The sequence below is a fragment of the Lissotriton helveticus genome, chromosome 9 (assembly GCF_964261635.1).
Source record: "Lissotriton helveticus chromosome 9, aLisHel1.1, whole genome shotgun sequence".
NCBI lineage: Eukaryota > Metazoa > Chordata > Amphibia > Caudata > Salamandridae > Lissotriton > Lissotriton helveticus.
Window position 1 is genome coordinate 52,799,126 of NC_136070.1, and position 15,031 is coordinate 52,814,156.

General features: G+C 43.8%; 1 protein-coding gene across 1 annotated transcript; it reads right to left on the reverse strand.

Moving 5' to 3' along the window:
• Positions 1–1,375: 1,375 nt before the first annotated feature.
• LOC144782587 (uncharacterized) lies at positions 1,376–2,194 on the reverse strand (the record flags this gene model as incomplete). Its single annotated transcript, XM_078661958.1, has 1 exon — positions 1,376–2,194. A coding segment is annotated over one exon (819 nt), but the record flags the coding sequence as incomplete, so codon positions are not given.
• Positions 2,195–15,031: the final 12,837 nt, after the last annotated feature.

Sequence of the window (15,031 nt, forward strand, 5' to 3'; positions counted from 1 at the left end):
TGTTTATCTGAAAACACGGGCCTATGGGCGCAGCAATGCACGGCAGAAAAATCGAGATTTTTTTGGGTTGGATGAGCGCGTACATTCTTCAATGTCTGCGTGGTGTGCGCTAAAAGCAGCGTCTGTCACTGTCTTGGCTTCTTGGCGCTCAGGACTGTGTGGGTTTCGGACGTGTTTTAGGTGGGCTCCCCGTGGCTGTTTCATCCCCTCTCAATGCCCACGTGCACGCCCCCTCTGGTCCTAGCCTTAAGGGCTTTATATCTAAGTGTCTGTGTCTGTCTGTCCCAGTGCCCATGCTGACCCTTCCCAGTGACTGTTTTTCTGTGTCTTTTTCAGCCTGTGCCTATGTCTCCTGCCCCATTAGCTGAGTCTTCCTTCCCCAGGGCACATGCTTTGTGGCCCAGTATCTTTGTCTTCCTGTGTCTTCTCCTCCCTGTCCCAGTGTGTGGTTCACACTGTCCCATGAGCTGAGGCATACTGTCCCAATGCCCATACTTTCCTGGTCCACTATCTCTGTCTTCCTGTGTCTTTTCCTCCCTGTGCCAGAGTCTGGTTCTCCTGTCCCATTAGCCGAGCCTTCCTGTCCCAATGCTCATGCTTTCCTGCTCCAGTATCTCTCTCTGGGACCTTTTCTCCCTGTCCCAATGCCTGGTTCTCTTTCTGCCATTTGCTGATCTTCCCGCCCCAGTGCCCATGTTTTCTGGGACTGGTATCTTTGTCTTCCTGTGTCTTTTCCTCCCTGTCCCAGTGTGTGGTTCTCCCTGTCCTATTAGTCAAGCCTTTCTGTCCCAATGCCATGCTTTCCTGGTCCAGAATCTATCTTCCTCTGTGTTTTTCTCCCTGTTTCATGTGCCTGGTTCTCCCTGTCACATTAGCCACGTCTTCCTGTCCCACTGCCCATGCTTTCCTGGTCCAGCTTCTGCCTTCCTGTTTCTTTTTTCTTCCTGTCCCATTTGAAGAGTATTTCTGTCCCAGTGCCCATGCTTTCCTGATCTAAAATCTATATCTTCCTGTGTGTTTTTCTCCCTGTTTCATGTGCCTAGTTCTCCCTGTTACATTAGCCACGTCTTCCTGTCCCACTGCCCATGCTTTTCTGGTCCAGTATTTCTGTCTTCCTGTGTCATTTTTTCTCCCGGTCTCATCTGTTGAGTCTTGCTGTCCCTGTGCCAATGCTATTCTGGCTCAGTTTTCTTTCTTTCTGTGTCTTTTTCTTCCAGTTGCAGTGTCTTCCCTGTCCAGTTAGCAGAGACTTCCTGTACCAGTGCCCATGCTTCTGGCTCCAATATCTCTGTGTCTTTTTCTCCCTGTCCCATTGGCCCCTTCTCAGCATCGCTGTGTTCATGTCTCCCTGTCCCTTGGTCTGTGTGTCCTAATCTCAGTCTTTCCATTGTTCTAGCCTGCTGGTCAGGTCACCCTTGTGGTGAGGTGTAATGTGATATGTAGAGTGTGGTGAGGTGTAGTGTGATATGTAGAGTGTGGTGAGGTGTAGTGTGATATGTGGAGTGTGGTGAGGTGTAATGTGATATGTGGAGTGTGTTGAGGTGTAATGGGATATGTGGAGTGTGGTGAGGTGTAATGTGATATGTAGAGTGTGGTGAGGTGTAATGTGATATGCAGAGTGTGGTGAGGTGTAGTGTGATATGTAGAGTGTGGTGAGGTGTAGTGTGATATGTGGAGTGTGGTGAGGTGTAATGTGATATGTGGAGTGTGTTGAGGTGTAATGGGATATGTGGAGTGTGGTGAGGTGTAATGTGATATGTAGAGTGTGGTGAGGTGTAGTGTGATATGTAGAGTGTGGTGAGGTGTAGTGTGATATGTAGAGTGTGGTGAGGTGTAATGTGATATGTGGAGTGTGTTGAGGTGTAATGGGATATGTGGAGTGTGGTGAGGTGTAATGTGATATGTAGAGTGTGGTGAGGTGTAATGTGATATGCAGAGTGTGGTGAGGTGTAATGTGATATGCAGAGTGTGGTGAGGTGTAGTGTGATATGTAGAGTGTGGTGAGGTGTAATGTGATATGCAGAGTGTGGTGAGGTGTAATGTGATATGCAGAGTGTGGTGAGGTGTAGTGTGATATGCAGAGTGTGGTGAGGTGTAGTGTGATATGCAGAGTGTGGTGAGGTGTAATGTGATATGTAGAGTGTGGTGAGGTGTAATGTGATATGTAGAGTGTGGTGAAGTGTAATGTGATATGCAGAGTGTGGTGAGGTGTAATGTGATATGCAGAGTGTGGTGAGGTGTAGTGTGATATGTAGAGTGTGGTGAGGTGTAGTGTGATATGTGGAGTGTGGTGAGGTGTAATGTGATATGTGGAGTGTGTTGAGGTGTAATGGGATATGTGGAGTGTGGTGAGGTGTAATGTGATATGTAGAGTGTGGTGAGGTGTAATGTGATATGCAGAGTGTGGTGAGGTGTAATGTGATATGCAGAGTGTGGTGAGGTGTAGTGTGATATGTAGAGTGTGGTGAGGTGTAATGTGATATGCAGAGTGTGGTGAGGTGTAATGTGATATGCAGAGTGTGGTGAGGTGTAGTGTGATATGTAGAGTGTGGTGAGGTGTAATGTGATATGCAGAGTGTGGTGAGGTGTAATGTGATATGCAGAGTGTGGTGAGGTGTAGTGTGATATGCAGAGTGTGGTGAGGTGTAGTGTGATATGCAGAGTGTGGTGAGGTGTAGTGTGATATGTAGAGTGTGGTGAGGTGTAGTGTGATATGTAGAGTGTGGTGAGGTGTAATGTGATATGTAGAGTGTGGTGAGGTGTAGTGTGATATGTAGAGTGTGGTGAGGTGTAGTGTGATATGCAGAGTGTGGTGAGGTGTAGTGTGATATGTAGTGATGAAGTTGGTTTGGTAGTGTAATGCAAGCACCCCAACACTGTACATCCCCTTAGCCTCCATACTGCACAATGCACACGCTCATGTTAAGTCACAGTGGAGAATGTTTGTGTTGCATTTGTGCAGCATTTCAGCCCCTTGTGCTGACACCGTGTTGGACATACTGGGCCACAGGTATCAATATTGGGAATAGCAATTACCTAATTGCGATTTTCTGCGAATCGCAATGAGCTACTCGTTAGTCCTTATGTATCCCGATTTAGCGAATTATAGTGGTTCGCAAATCGACCTAACTAATGAATATTAATTAAGTAGGTCGCAATATGCGACCCATTGGGAATCGCTAAAATCACAGGGATGGTGGCCTGCTGGGGTCAGCAGACCACCATGTCTACTTTTAAATAAAGCAATCATTTAAAACATTTTTTTTTTAAGTTTTCTGTTCATTTTGTCAGAGGAGGCAGTGGTCCGTGGGCAGCTCTGATTTTTTTTTGTGTTACCATTTACAAACGGTTACCACCAGCTTGAAGTTGGTGGTAAAATGTGAATGTTTTGCAACCACATTTGGGTCGCAAAACATTCTTACATACCACTGTGATTCAGTATTAGGAAGGGACGTCCTAAACATGCCCCTTCCTAACAATGAATTGCAAATTGGAAACCCTATTTGTGATTTGGTAATAGTTTACCGAATCGCGATCCGATAATAGTTTACCGAATCGCAAAAAGCGGTTTGTAAATCAGCAAATGCTTTTTTCTGGTTGCAAACGGCCCGATTGAAAATCGAGCAGAAAAAAGCTTCTTACCTCTGTCCCACTGACACTAAATCAGCGAAAAAGATGCCATGCTTGTTAAAATGTCCTTTTGATACACGTGTTTAGGATACATTTTTTTGCAGATTTATACAGCTCAAACTCAGCCTTTGGGTATTGTAGCGCTTTACATGACCACTACTTAGGCAAGGGCACATTTATTTTTGGGAGGCTGGGGGATAATGAGTGATTACACCCACGGCACCTATACGGCAAGGAACAAAAGATCTCTGCTAAAGAGCCCCTTTATGGGTGCCGATTGGGTATTGCAGCGCCGACCTGACGAGGAGCAGGCCCATATGATAAAGATGACACCTAGCTTGCAGGGTGTATGAGGGCCCTAGTTCCGAAAGGAGGAATTCCCCTCCATAGAGGACTTCCGACCAACCTTTCATCACAGATCCCCTTTCATTGTCTTCCATGACCCACTGAGGAACTCGATACTCTATTTTTTCACAGTATAATGAGTGATTTGCTCAGAATCACAGTTTGTTGAGCTGACACCGAGACTCGAACCTGGCTTCCAAGTTCCAAAGGCGGCAGCTCTGGCCAGCCGCTGTCCATGCAGGTAACATCGGTGGGGCAGTATGGCTGGGTAAGGGGGGATTTCGAGGGACAATGCTGAGGGGAAATTAAATAAATAATGAATTTTCCCTCTGCATTGTCCCAATCCCCGATTACCCGGCCCAACGGCTGATACCTGCATGGACTGCGGCTGGCTCTGGCCCATAACCACATCCTCTGCCCAGGGCTTGCGTGCCTTACAATTGCTAGGCGAAAAAAATAGGTAAATTCTCTGGGGAACAAGAGTAGACTGCAGGGACATGCACGAAGACAAAGGTTAAGAGGTTAAGCTTATGTGGGCAAATAACATTGGAACCTGAGGAAAGAAATTCGCCCCTTGTGCAGAAGATATTTAAGGCATCTTTAAAATATTCTTCTGGAAACTAAATACTGAAATCTGACTTGTTCCAAAGAGCCAATCAATGAGTGAGATGTGAAAGCTTCATTTGAATAATGCATGCTTGTCAAAGAGCTGGGAAAACAGATTAAAATTACACTAACAGCCAGAAGAAGGGAAATGGCTGCTTTTTAAGTGTTCATTTGCATATATCTGCATGGATACATGGGATGAGTTGTAAGACTGAATGGAAAGCACTGGGGGAAGGGGGGTGGGAGGAGGAACCTTCTCAGCAGGCCTTCTTGGAGGAATGGCTGGAGGGAGGGTCTGGGGGAGGGGGTCAACATAGCTGGTTCCTGTGGTCTGCAGGAATATTAATGGACTGATGGGAGTTCATACACTCAGAATTCATATGTTATCAGTTTCGACAACACACCCTACAGTCGAGCAAATCTCCTGACACTGTAAGGAGTGAACCGACAATCATGTAAGCAAGCACTGGAATATTAGACAGGGGAGTTGTTGGAGGAGGAAGGGACGCCCTTTCTACTTCTAATGACATTTTAATTGGTGGCTGTCACACACGATTTTTGTGGTTTTATGTAGAGCAAATATTGGCCAGTGGCTTTAGAGCTTTTTGCTAATAAAATATAATAACAAACATGCAGTAACATAAAAAAACCACAAAACCACAATAACAGCACACAAGAAAAACATAACAATATAAAAGTAAGAAGACAGATACAAGACAAAGTACTGTAATAGATGGATCTACAAAAACAGCAAATATAGATATTTTATGGCTGAGTTAGATTTTGGTGGATGAGTACTCCGTCACAAATGTGATGGATGTCTCGTCCGCCTTATTACCTGTGCATTTTATCCTATTGCACTTGTAATAAAGCGGGGGGATATCCATCAGGTGGGCAGGATATCCTGCACGTTTGTGATGGAGTACTTGTCTGGATAACTCCAAACCAGGCCCTCTAAGGTTTTAAAGAATGATGTGAAGGCATGGCTTTAAGTGGGATGAAAATACTGGGGGAGGGGGGGTCTCTCAAACAGGCGTGGCAAATGTATTTAAAGGCGTGGTTTAAAAACATGTGAGCTAAAAATCTGTGCTTGGCAAAGTGTGCCGCCCGACTTGTATTTTGCTGTTTCTGTGATTGCATCCAGATAGAATACAACAAGTAACATCATACCTACAACAAGTGAGGACTATTGGCTTTGTCAGTGGTTGTTAGTTGCATAAGAGCATAAGATAAATAAGCTGCAACTATGCTTGTATATAATATTGAAAAAGCTTCCACTTAAAGCCCTGGTGACACCAGGACAATGTTGCTGCTCCTGAGTCACAAAGAGAGAAGGGAAATCCAAGAGAGAAAATGACTCTCTTTAAAGGATTTTGACATGACGTCATGCCGTCACATCTCCACTTGTGAGAAGTGAGCAGTGTGAGCAGCGCACATTGATGTGCCTGCTGTCACTGCAGTTCAGTAAAAACGTACAGCCGGTGCCATGGCACAAAACAGAGCCCGATAGAGACCCATTTCGAGGCCCCTTTAAAAAACTGCAAGTGCTCAGCACCGGTGAGACCTGGCCCACTTAAAGCCCTGTGTAAAGGCATTTACAGAAGTGTCAGAAAATAAAACTGATGCGGCATGAAATAGAAGAACCAGTTCCAGGGAAAGAAGTAAGAGGAAATATCTGAGGGGGTGTGCTTGATGACCATAATGGTCTCAGTAAGAAGGGGAGAAGGAAGGGGAGGATGATAGAGAACCAATCGCAGGATGATATATAGAAGAGAAGCAGAAGACGCTGGGTAGGTCATGCGGCGTAAGAACGAGCGAAAGAATCGTAAGAAGAGCAGGATTCAATGATCAGTTAGATGATCCAGTTTGGAAGTGCCTTATGAGTAGAAGCAGTTTAAGTGCCTTCAGCCGCGACCCGTGGAGGGAGTTGCGATGGGGCAGAGAGGCGGGGCAGGTTGGGGGGTGCTAAAAACCGGCATATGGATAATTGGAGGTAAGTAAACAATGTAACAAATTTTTGCGATGCAGGGCATGCTACGAAATTCGTTTTATTAATTAAATTGTTTACTTACCTCCAATTATCCATACGCCGGGTTTTAGCACCCCCCTCCTTGCCCCTCCCCGCCCCGCCTCTCTGCCCCACCGCAACTCCCTCCACGGGCCGTGGCTGGCAATTTCCAAATTGTAGCCACACAAGCAGAGTATGATTGAGTCATATCGTACACTTTTTCGAATGCTGTGATACCAGTAGGAGAGATTCATTGATGCGAAGAGATCGCTGCCACCAGAGAATTTAAACTTTTTAATAACACTCGAGAACAGAATTACAAAGCTTCTGAACAGGCAGAATTAGACTACAGGGCCTTAAGGCTGTAAGGTAAATTGAACATTGTTTTGATTAACTTTCACTAAATCCCATTAAACGTTTGTGAAATTATGTAAAGTTATGGTTTAAAACTGAAGTATGGTTTCCCATTATCCCAAATAATTATATTTTATGTGAACATAGACATCACATAAAAGTCTACTGTGACACCAACAAGGTGTCGCACAATATCTTTCTTTGTGAACCGTTTTAGAAAATTGCCAGCACTATTTTTTTTAATAGTTTAGAGAATCTGTACCATGCCCAGAAGAACTTATTGTATTGTTCTTGCAAAATCTTGTTACTTTGTAAAAGTAAATTACATAAAACGGTGTATTTTTAAAGATAGTGTGTCTCCTTACATAACAGCTGAGTGCATTTAATAGCCCCCTTGCTAATAATCCAACAAGTGTATGTACATCAGTGACCACGGAAACAAGGTAAATTTAATCAACTTTATAAAGAAGAAAATTGGTCTAAGGATGATTTTTCAAAGATAAGACCCATTGTGCATCTTTTTAGGAACATTAGGTGTACTTTGGTGACTGGATTTAAATCAGTAATTGGACTGGTTCTGGTGTTAACCTGGGCTGCTATGGGAATTCACAAGGACATATTATCAAGCCCATTATCGCCGCTTTAGCGGCAGTTTCCTGCCGATAAAGCGGGGATAATTTTATCGCCTGTGCTTGATAATATGCCCCTTTGTCTCCATCCTTTTTTAGAGGATTTCCAACCATTATACTGCAAATCAACTGTGATATCATCATCTTTCTCCTGTTTTGACAAGGAAATCAAAAACATGGAGTACACATATCCTGCTGAACAAAGATGCAGAGAGACTCTAGCATGCCACCTGGGACATGGTTGGCTACTTGAATTCGGTGAGCACTAGATGTTCACATTTTGTAAAATGGTTGCTACACAAGTAAACCTCAAGGTCTGGTGCATGAACTGTCCGACTGAAATCATCTTGGATTTACAGCTGGAATAGCCCCCAGTGGCTTATATTGCTATGCACGACAAAAGAAGGGCCCCTTGAAAAAGAAAACGTACGTAATAATAATATATCAATGCAAACGCGCTTCATTCACTCCAGTGTAAGAAATCTGAATGCTCCTAAACCAAACATAGCATAAATTGTATAGATATAACAAAAATTTAACTGATGTTGAGTTTGTTTGTGAATTTATTGTAGTTATAACATCATACATTTAAAAAAAGGGAGACATAAAATCACAAATTCATAATGTTAAAAACAGAGTATCCTCAAAGATATACATAATATAATAAAAACATTTTATACATAAGAGACAAAAACAAAGTGAATCAATTGAAAACCATCAGAGTATTAATCCTATTAGAATAAAATTTTGGTGAAACTTATATCAACTGATTACACCCTCAGTAGTTCCTCGGATTTAATGGTGGAATATGTGCGTCGCCCTTCCTTTGTTGACTATAATTAGTACCCAGCCCCTTGGTCGGTGGGTTACTCCCTTTTTCTTTTTTGGTTTATCTTGCTATGCAAACAATCATTCTACCTCTACATGATCACCTGAAACAATGCAGAGCAATGCATCTGTCCCTTCTACAAGATGCTACCTATGAGAGAATAATATCACCTGTTGCTAAATCTACCAGCAAACTGTACTGTTGCGTGTCCCTGGTATGGCTGTGATTAGAGGTGTATCACCTATATTAGTGACCCTGCCACTAGCAGCAGGATTTTTATTCAGCTCTGCCGTTGATTGCTGATGAGTGACCAGAGCTGCGGAAGGCGGCACCTCAGGCTAGGTTAAGGTGTGAGGTTGTTGGCAATGGGTAAGTAGTTTCACAAGTTCAGTTTCTAATGTACCTATTTTCTAAATCAGTGGTGCAATACACCGTTTAAATTCAGCCGTAAATTTCTCAGTTAAAGGGTCCCAGTTTATATCATTACAGGGCCCCAGGGTTTCCAAACCCAGGTATCCAGAAAGGATGGGTGAAAAGTCAAAAGGATATTTGGAGTGCATTCCTGATGGAGTGTAGAACATTTCGCCTTTCTCTGCTGTTTGGCTAACAGGCCGCAGTTATGTGAGTGATCTGGGGATGTTGTTTCCAGCTCAGATATCAAGCTGGTGGTAGAATCACCACTATCTTCTGTATTTCCCAGTGGTACGGTTGGACATATGTCTGCACCTGAAGATGTTGATGGCAGATCACAGATGTCTAGGAATAAACACCTTTCGGCCAGGTCAATTTCTTTGCTAATCACTCCATAAGTCCTTTCTAAAAAATACATGCCTACCATGAGCTTTTAGGTTCAATGGTGGCCTATACACTTGGCATTTTACATTTTCTCATTTTTGTCTAAATACATGGAAGATGTCTAAGGGAGGTAAATGAAAGCGCAGATATGTGCCACTTAAGGGAACATTTAGGGTAAATAGGGCAGGCTCCCGGTGGGCGTGGCGAGCAGCTTATAGCAACCAAGGGTGGGCAAAATCTGAACATTTAAAAAGCAGAAGAAATACTGGATGAAAATACCTTTAATTGTTCTCAAGAATGTTCGGGTGCTCTTGTTTGTCCTAGAGCTAAGAGGGGATCCCCATACTCGCTTCTTCGGGGTGATGACGGGTGAAGATGGGCCCATCTTGGCCTGCTCTTTACCCAGGCATGTCCCACGTGTGTCCCGTGCTGCAGGAAGGATCGGTCTGCTCCATACCGCTATAGCCTCCTCCTACCTGTGCCCTGTGGGCACTGCAGGCCTTATAGTCCTCTAAGGCCCCTGCATACGCACGTCATGTGCTCCGGAAAGGATCGACTTGCTATACAGCGCTATAGAAAACAATAGTAATTCAATCAATCAATCAGGGGCTCAAGGCACTGGGGGGGTGGGGGCGGCTCCTTAGGGTGCTGGGGTCATCTGAAGAGCCAGGTCTTGAGGTCCCTCCTGATTTGGAGCAGTGTAGTAATTAATTTGCTTAATTACAGCATGACACTTAACCTTTTTTTAGATGCGTCGGGCGGCCCCCGGCCATCTGACGTCACGGTGGGTGTGTGCTTCGGACGGCCAGGGTCCGTCTGATCTGTGCACGCGTCAGATTTGGCCACACCCTGGTGGAATGTCCGCCGCGGCGAAAAGCTTAAAAGTCTGATACAGGCCCTAAATGTTGGGCTAAGATGAGGATTGGTCCACAAATATGAAATCAGCACCTTCTGAGTTGTTCCCGATCTATAGGCGGTGAGCTGCTCCTTTATAGAGCACAACTAGAGTACGATAAATACTCCAAATCTGCCCACCTCAAATGTCTGTTTTACTAGCATAATTCTTAGGCACAGGATTAGACCACTCCCATCCATGGTGAGCAAGAAACGTGAAAAAGCAATTTGACCTCTTTCAGCCAGATTTTTGTGCATAGGAAGTGCTATCAAAAATGCGCTGAAAAATGACAAAGGCATTTAAGAATTTCAGGCACTGTAATGTTGCCTTGGATTGGTAACAATATTTAAGCAAACCATTAATATATAAATAAGCAGCTCCTGTTACATTTTTTATTCTTAATTGCTGTGAAGTTGATCTGAGAAGTATAGCTTTGTTCACACACAAGAAAGCACACAGTATAAGTCTCTATCTATCTATCTATCTATCTATCTATCTATCTATCTATCTATCTATCTATCTATCTATCTATCTATCTATCTAGCTACCTATACATATATTACTCATTGCCTCTCTCTGCTTTGTAGTTATAGTTAAGTCAGAGGTTTCATAGGAAGACATTTTTTTAAATTTCACTTATAACTTTGGCATTGTTTGACAAGTCTTCATCAAACGTTCCACAAACAAAGTTCATCCACCTCAGCTCAGTTCTGCAAAGTGTGGGGCTGATCTGTCAAGCTGAGGCTGAGAGGGTGAGGCCCCAAACCTAATTTTGCCATGTTAATTCCCATAGGAAAAATGTGGGGTTGGGGTTGACGAGGTGTTGGCAGTCCGCAGGAGGGTTGACTGTCCATAGGAAGTTAGGCTCTGTGGCCAACACCACACCACACACAGCCGAAGTCTGTGCATGGCAGGGGTTGTCCACCTGTGGCAAGGGAAGCCAATACTAACTCTGGGCGGAGCAGGTGTAGTGCCTCTACTGGAAGTTCCACGGAGTTGGAAAGCAACTCGATAGAGCTTCGTACTGCGCCCTCCCAAAGTAATTAAAAAGGTTGCCTCCGCCTTGCCATGGCCGCTCTCCACTTCCTCCTCGCCATCCTTCTTCATTAATAATCCCTATGTTGCTCGTCTTTAATGTGCACATGCGCACTCGCAAGACGTGCAATGTAGGGGTTATCAGTGAAGAAGGACGGTGAGGAGGAGGCAGGCGAGCAGCCATGTTGAGAGGGAGGCAGCCATGGGGCAGGTAAGTGCCTTTTTAATTACTTTGGGAGGGTGGAGGGGAGGCTAACTACGCTCCGCCACAGAGTCTTAGTTTTGCCTGAATGCCGTGTTCGCAACGTAATGCGGAGTAGGCAAAACTACGTAAACTCTGCTGTCGGAGCACAGTTACCCACCCGGGCTTAGCCAATACTGGGGGATTGAGCACAAGGTTTAGCTAGAGGGCAAACCCACGACCATGCACGGCTAAAAGATGTGCTTAACTGGGGGAGTTTGTTGAGAAAGATCAAAAAACCTTAGAAATTCATCTAAGTAATAAATTATAAAGTGACTTTATAGTTAAGTAAGGTAATATGATCTTACTTTACATTAAATAAAACCATAGAAATTCATGAAAAAACACCAAAGGTTAAAGTGACACTATAATTAGGTATAGTAACATGATGTTGGCTTCCATTAAAAAAACTTCTGGAAATTCACTGAAGAAAACAAAGGTGTTATACTATGGTGCTGAAATAATGCAAAAACTGAAGTTTAAAAGCCAAAAAACCACTGAAATTCACTAGTTATAGTTTACTGAGCTAACTACAACTTTTGCTCCGCCATTAACTGATTAGGTCCTCACATATTACATCACTCATGACATGTTAAATGACATCCCTTCCTGCAACTCAGTGAGTGTCATCAGAGTCTCAATTTTTCCTATGCCTAAATCGCTTGACAAGTCATAATTTTAGGACATCAGAGACAGATCAATATTTAGAAAATTCCTCTCATGGGGTTGCTTTCTTTTTCTGTTGCATAGACATTTTAAGCAACTTAAGTTTCCTAACAAAAAGAAACAAGTCTACACGTGTCATGTTGTATTCGAAATGTGCAATTAGTAAAAAAACAGACCTAGTTCTAAACGAGATCTTCTGCGTCAGTAAGCATATGGGATGACAAATTCGTGACAGTTATATTTTTCTCACCCATAGTCAGTTCTACTTTGCATGCTGTCTCCTGTTCCCATGTGGCATTGTTTCTTCCTTTTTCTCTCTTTTTCTCTCTTTTGCGTTGCCATCTCCTTTTCCTCTTGAATGCTCTCATCCTCGTTTCCATGGTTTTGTCCTGCCAGAGCATCTTAAACTTGTGTAAAATAATAGCAGCTTGTGAGGTGGATGATGTCCAAAGTGCCTGGTTGTTCCTCAAAGTTGGAGCATGTATCTGTGCTTTATTCCATTGTTGATAGTTCCTGCTGTCTCTGGACTGTAGCTTACTTGCATTCTCCTCTTATGTTGTCATACTTTCTACTAAAAGTTAAGGTGCGACCAGAAGCATAATACTGTTTATCACAGAGAAATATACACGTTTATTCTGTTTAATATCTTCTTATTTATCTATCCTTTCCTCCATTGCTAATAGCAAGCTCTTGACTGCCTCTTTGTCTGGATGTTGATCCAGTCCCTCCTATAATAGGCTTATGCCCAACCCCCGCCACCCACTGGTGAAAGCCGTGCATGGCTGGGGTTGAGCCCCCACGGGGTTTGGGTGCAGGCCCTCCTGCCAACCACACAAAGCAGAATGATATTAATATTTATATGTTTTAAAATTTATTTGAATTTGCATTTCTTATTGGTGGTGATGAATTGTGCTTTTATGGATACTTTTATCCGAATAAAGATCATTTGACATTTGAGAAGCCCGTAGATGGTGGTGGGTGGCCTGTCCACAGGGGAATGTCAGCAGGACCTGACCACAGTCCAGCCAACCCCTCCACCATATACTGCTTAACTGCAATGTAATCACTCTTTCTATATAGTTGTATTCCTGTTGCAGCGACTCCAGATGTAGTGACTCCTACTTTGCCATAACATTTAGAAAAGTGTTCTTATTGGTTGCGCCTTCTCAAATGGATCCACTTGCTTCCTCTGTCTTACTATGCGTTGTCCTGGTCTCCAAAGATCTCAGCCAAACCCAAGAATAGCTGATAATAATGGCCCAAACTTTCTGTACACTCCTCAAACCTGCGGAAGGTGGTAGAACGGAGTGTGACACCTACTATTGTGAGTCAGGCATTTCTGTACTCTTCACAAACCCAAGGATTGGGTTTGGTTGGTTTCTGGGTGTTAAATACCAGTATTGTTGCCTACATAGTCTTCCTTTATTTAGTTTCATATGATTTAATCAGTAGCATCCAATTTAAACCAAGGAAGGTACACTTACCAAAGATAGAATCAAACCTGGCCCAAAACAAAGAACAAAGAAGCTTCATCATCAACTGTCTTGCTCTCTCTACAACTTACTCTCTCTATGTGGGCTCCCTTGCCAAGCCACCCCCAAATGTTGGCCTCCACCCTCCATGCAATCTGTGTCAGAAATCCTACCAAGCTGTTGCCTCCATGTTTGTGACTTGTCACTTGAGCTCCTTTCATCAGTATTAGCCTTTTACTGACTGAAGGCGCAAGTAGTAGTACCCACTGAACAGATGCAAAGCTAAGCAACCATCCCCCAAACTCAAACCATTCACTTCTCACCAGAGCAGGGATGGTGGTGAACTCCACCAATACCTTTGAGCAGCCGTGTTGCAGGGGTTTGGCACAAGGGACTAACTGGCCAACCTAACAGGCCCAAATAGGGAAGATTCCACAGGAAATGAGGTTTCTTATTTTGAGTAGAATAGGTGAGCTGGCAAATAGGGTATAATATGAAAAATCTAAGTCAGTAGCAAATCCAAAACAGAAGCCAGCATCAATCATTATTATTATTATTATTAATAAATTTTATAAAGCGCGTAGTCACCCATAAGTATCCCAGCGCTAAGATCCAAACAACTGAGGGTCAACCAGGGCAGGGGGAAAGACAGATCAGGGGAAAAGGTGCGTTTTCAGCCGCTTCCTGAATCGGAGGTAGTCTGGTTCCGTACTAAGGTCACGGGGAAGGGAGTTCCAAAGGCGGGCAGTATTAACAGAAAAGCGCCGTCCACCCGTGCGCACCTTCTTGAATCTGGGGATGGTAATGAGGTATTCCTGATCAGAACGGAGGGATCTTGGGGCTTTGTAGGGTGTGGTAAATAAATAAATAATACCCTATTTTTGAATGTATAAATGAATAACAGATAGCTCAATAAATAAGAGTCAAGATTCGAGGTAGTAGGAGGTTGCAGGTTTATTACAGCATAAAGGACAGGAACAGGACAACCTGCATGGGAATAGGATGGCAGGGCCCAGCAGCGCTGCTGGTGTCAGGATCGGGACAAGGGGAACGGATGACTTTTTTAATAACAGTGCATGAGCATATATACATAGCGCAAACACATAGCATTACATTGCAATAGGCGTAGCAGTGGGTGGAGCAATAGGCGTGACGCGTAGCAGTCGCGAAAGATAAGGGTGAAAAAGAGGTGTAACGGGGCGTATACATAGACATGTGATGCAAACGTAACAGAATATGTCATGAATGGGGCGGAAACCATGGAGGGGGCTACCTGAGGAGCCGGGACCTCTAACCTGATGGTACGCGCAAACTAGCAATGACGTATCACTAGGAGAAGCTGGGGGCTATGAACTCTGTGCTAGGAGCAGAGACTGAAGTCTGGAGAGTCAGGGCGACATGTACCTAAGCAGTATCTAGTATCTGATGTTTAGAGAACATGTTGATATAAACTAGAAGTTAGGAGGGGAAAGGCTAACAGACACTAAGACTGGACCATGCATTATTCTACATGTAGTACGTGATGA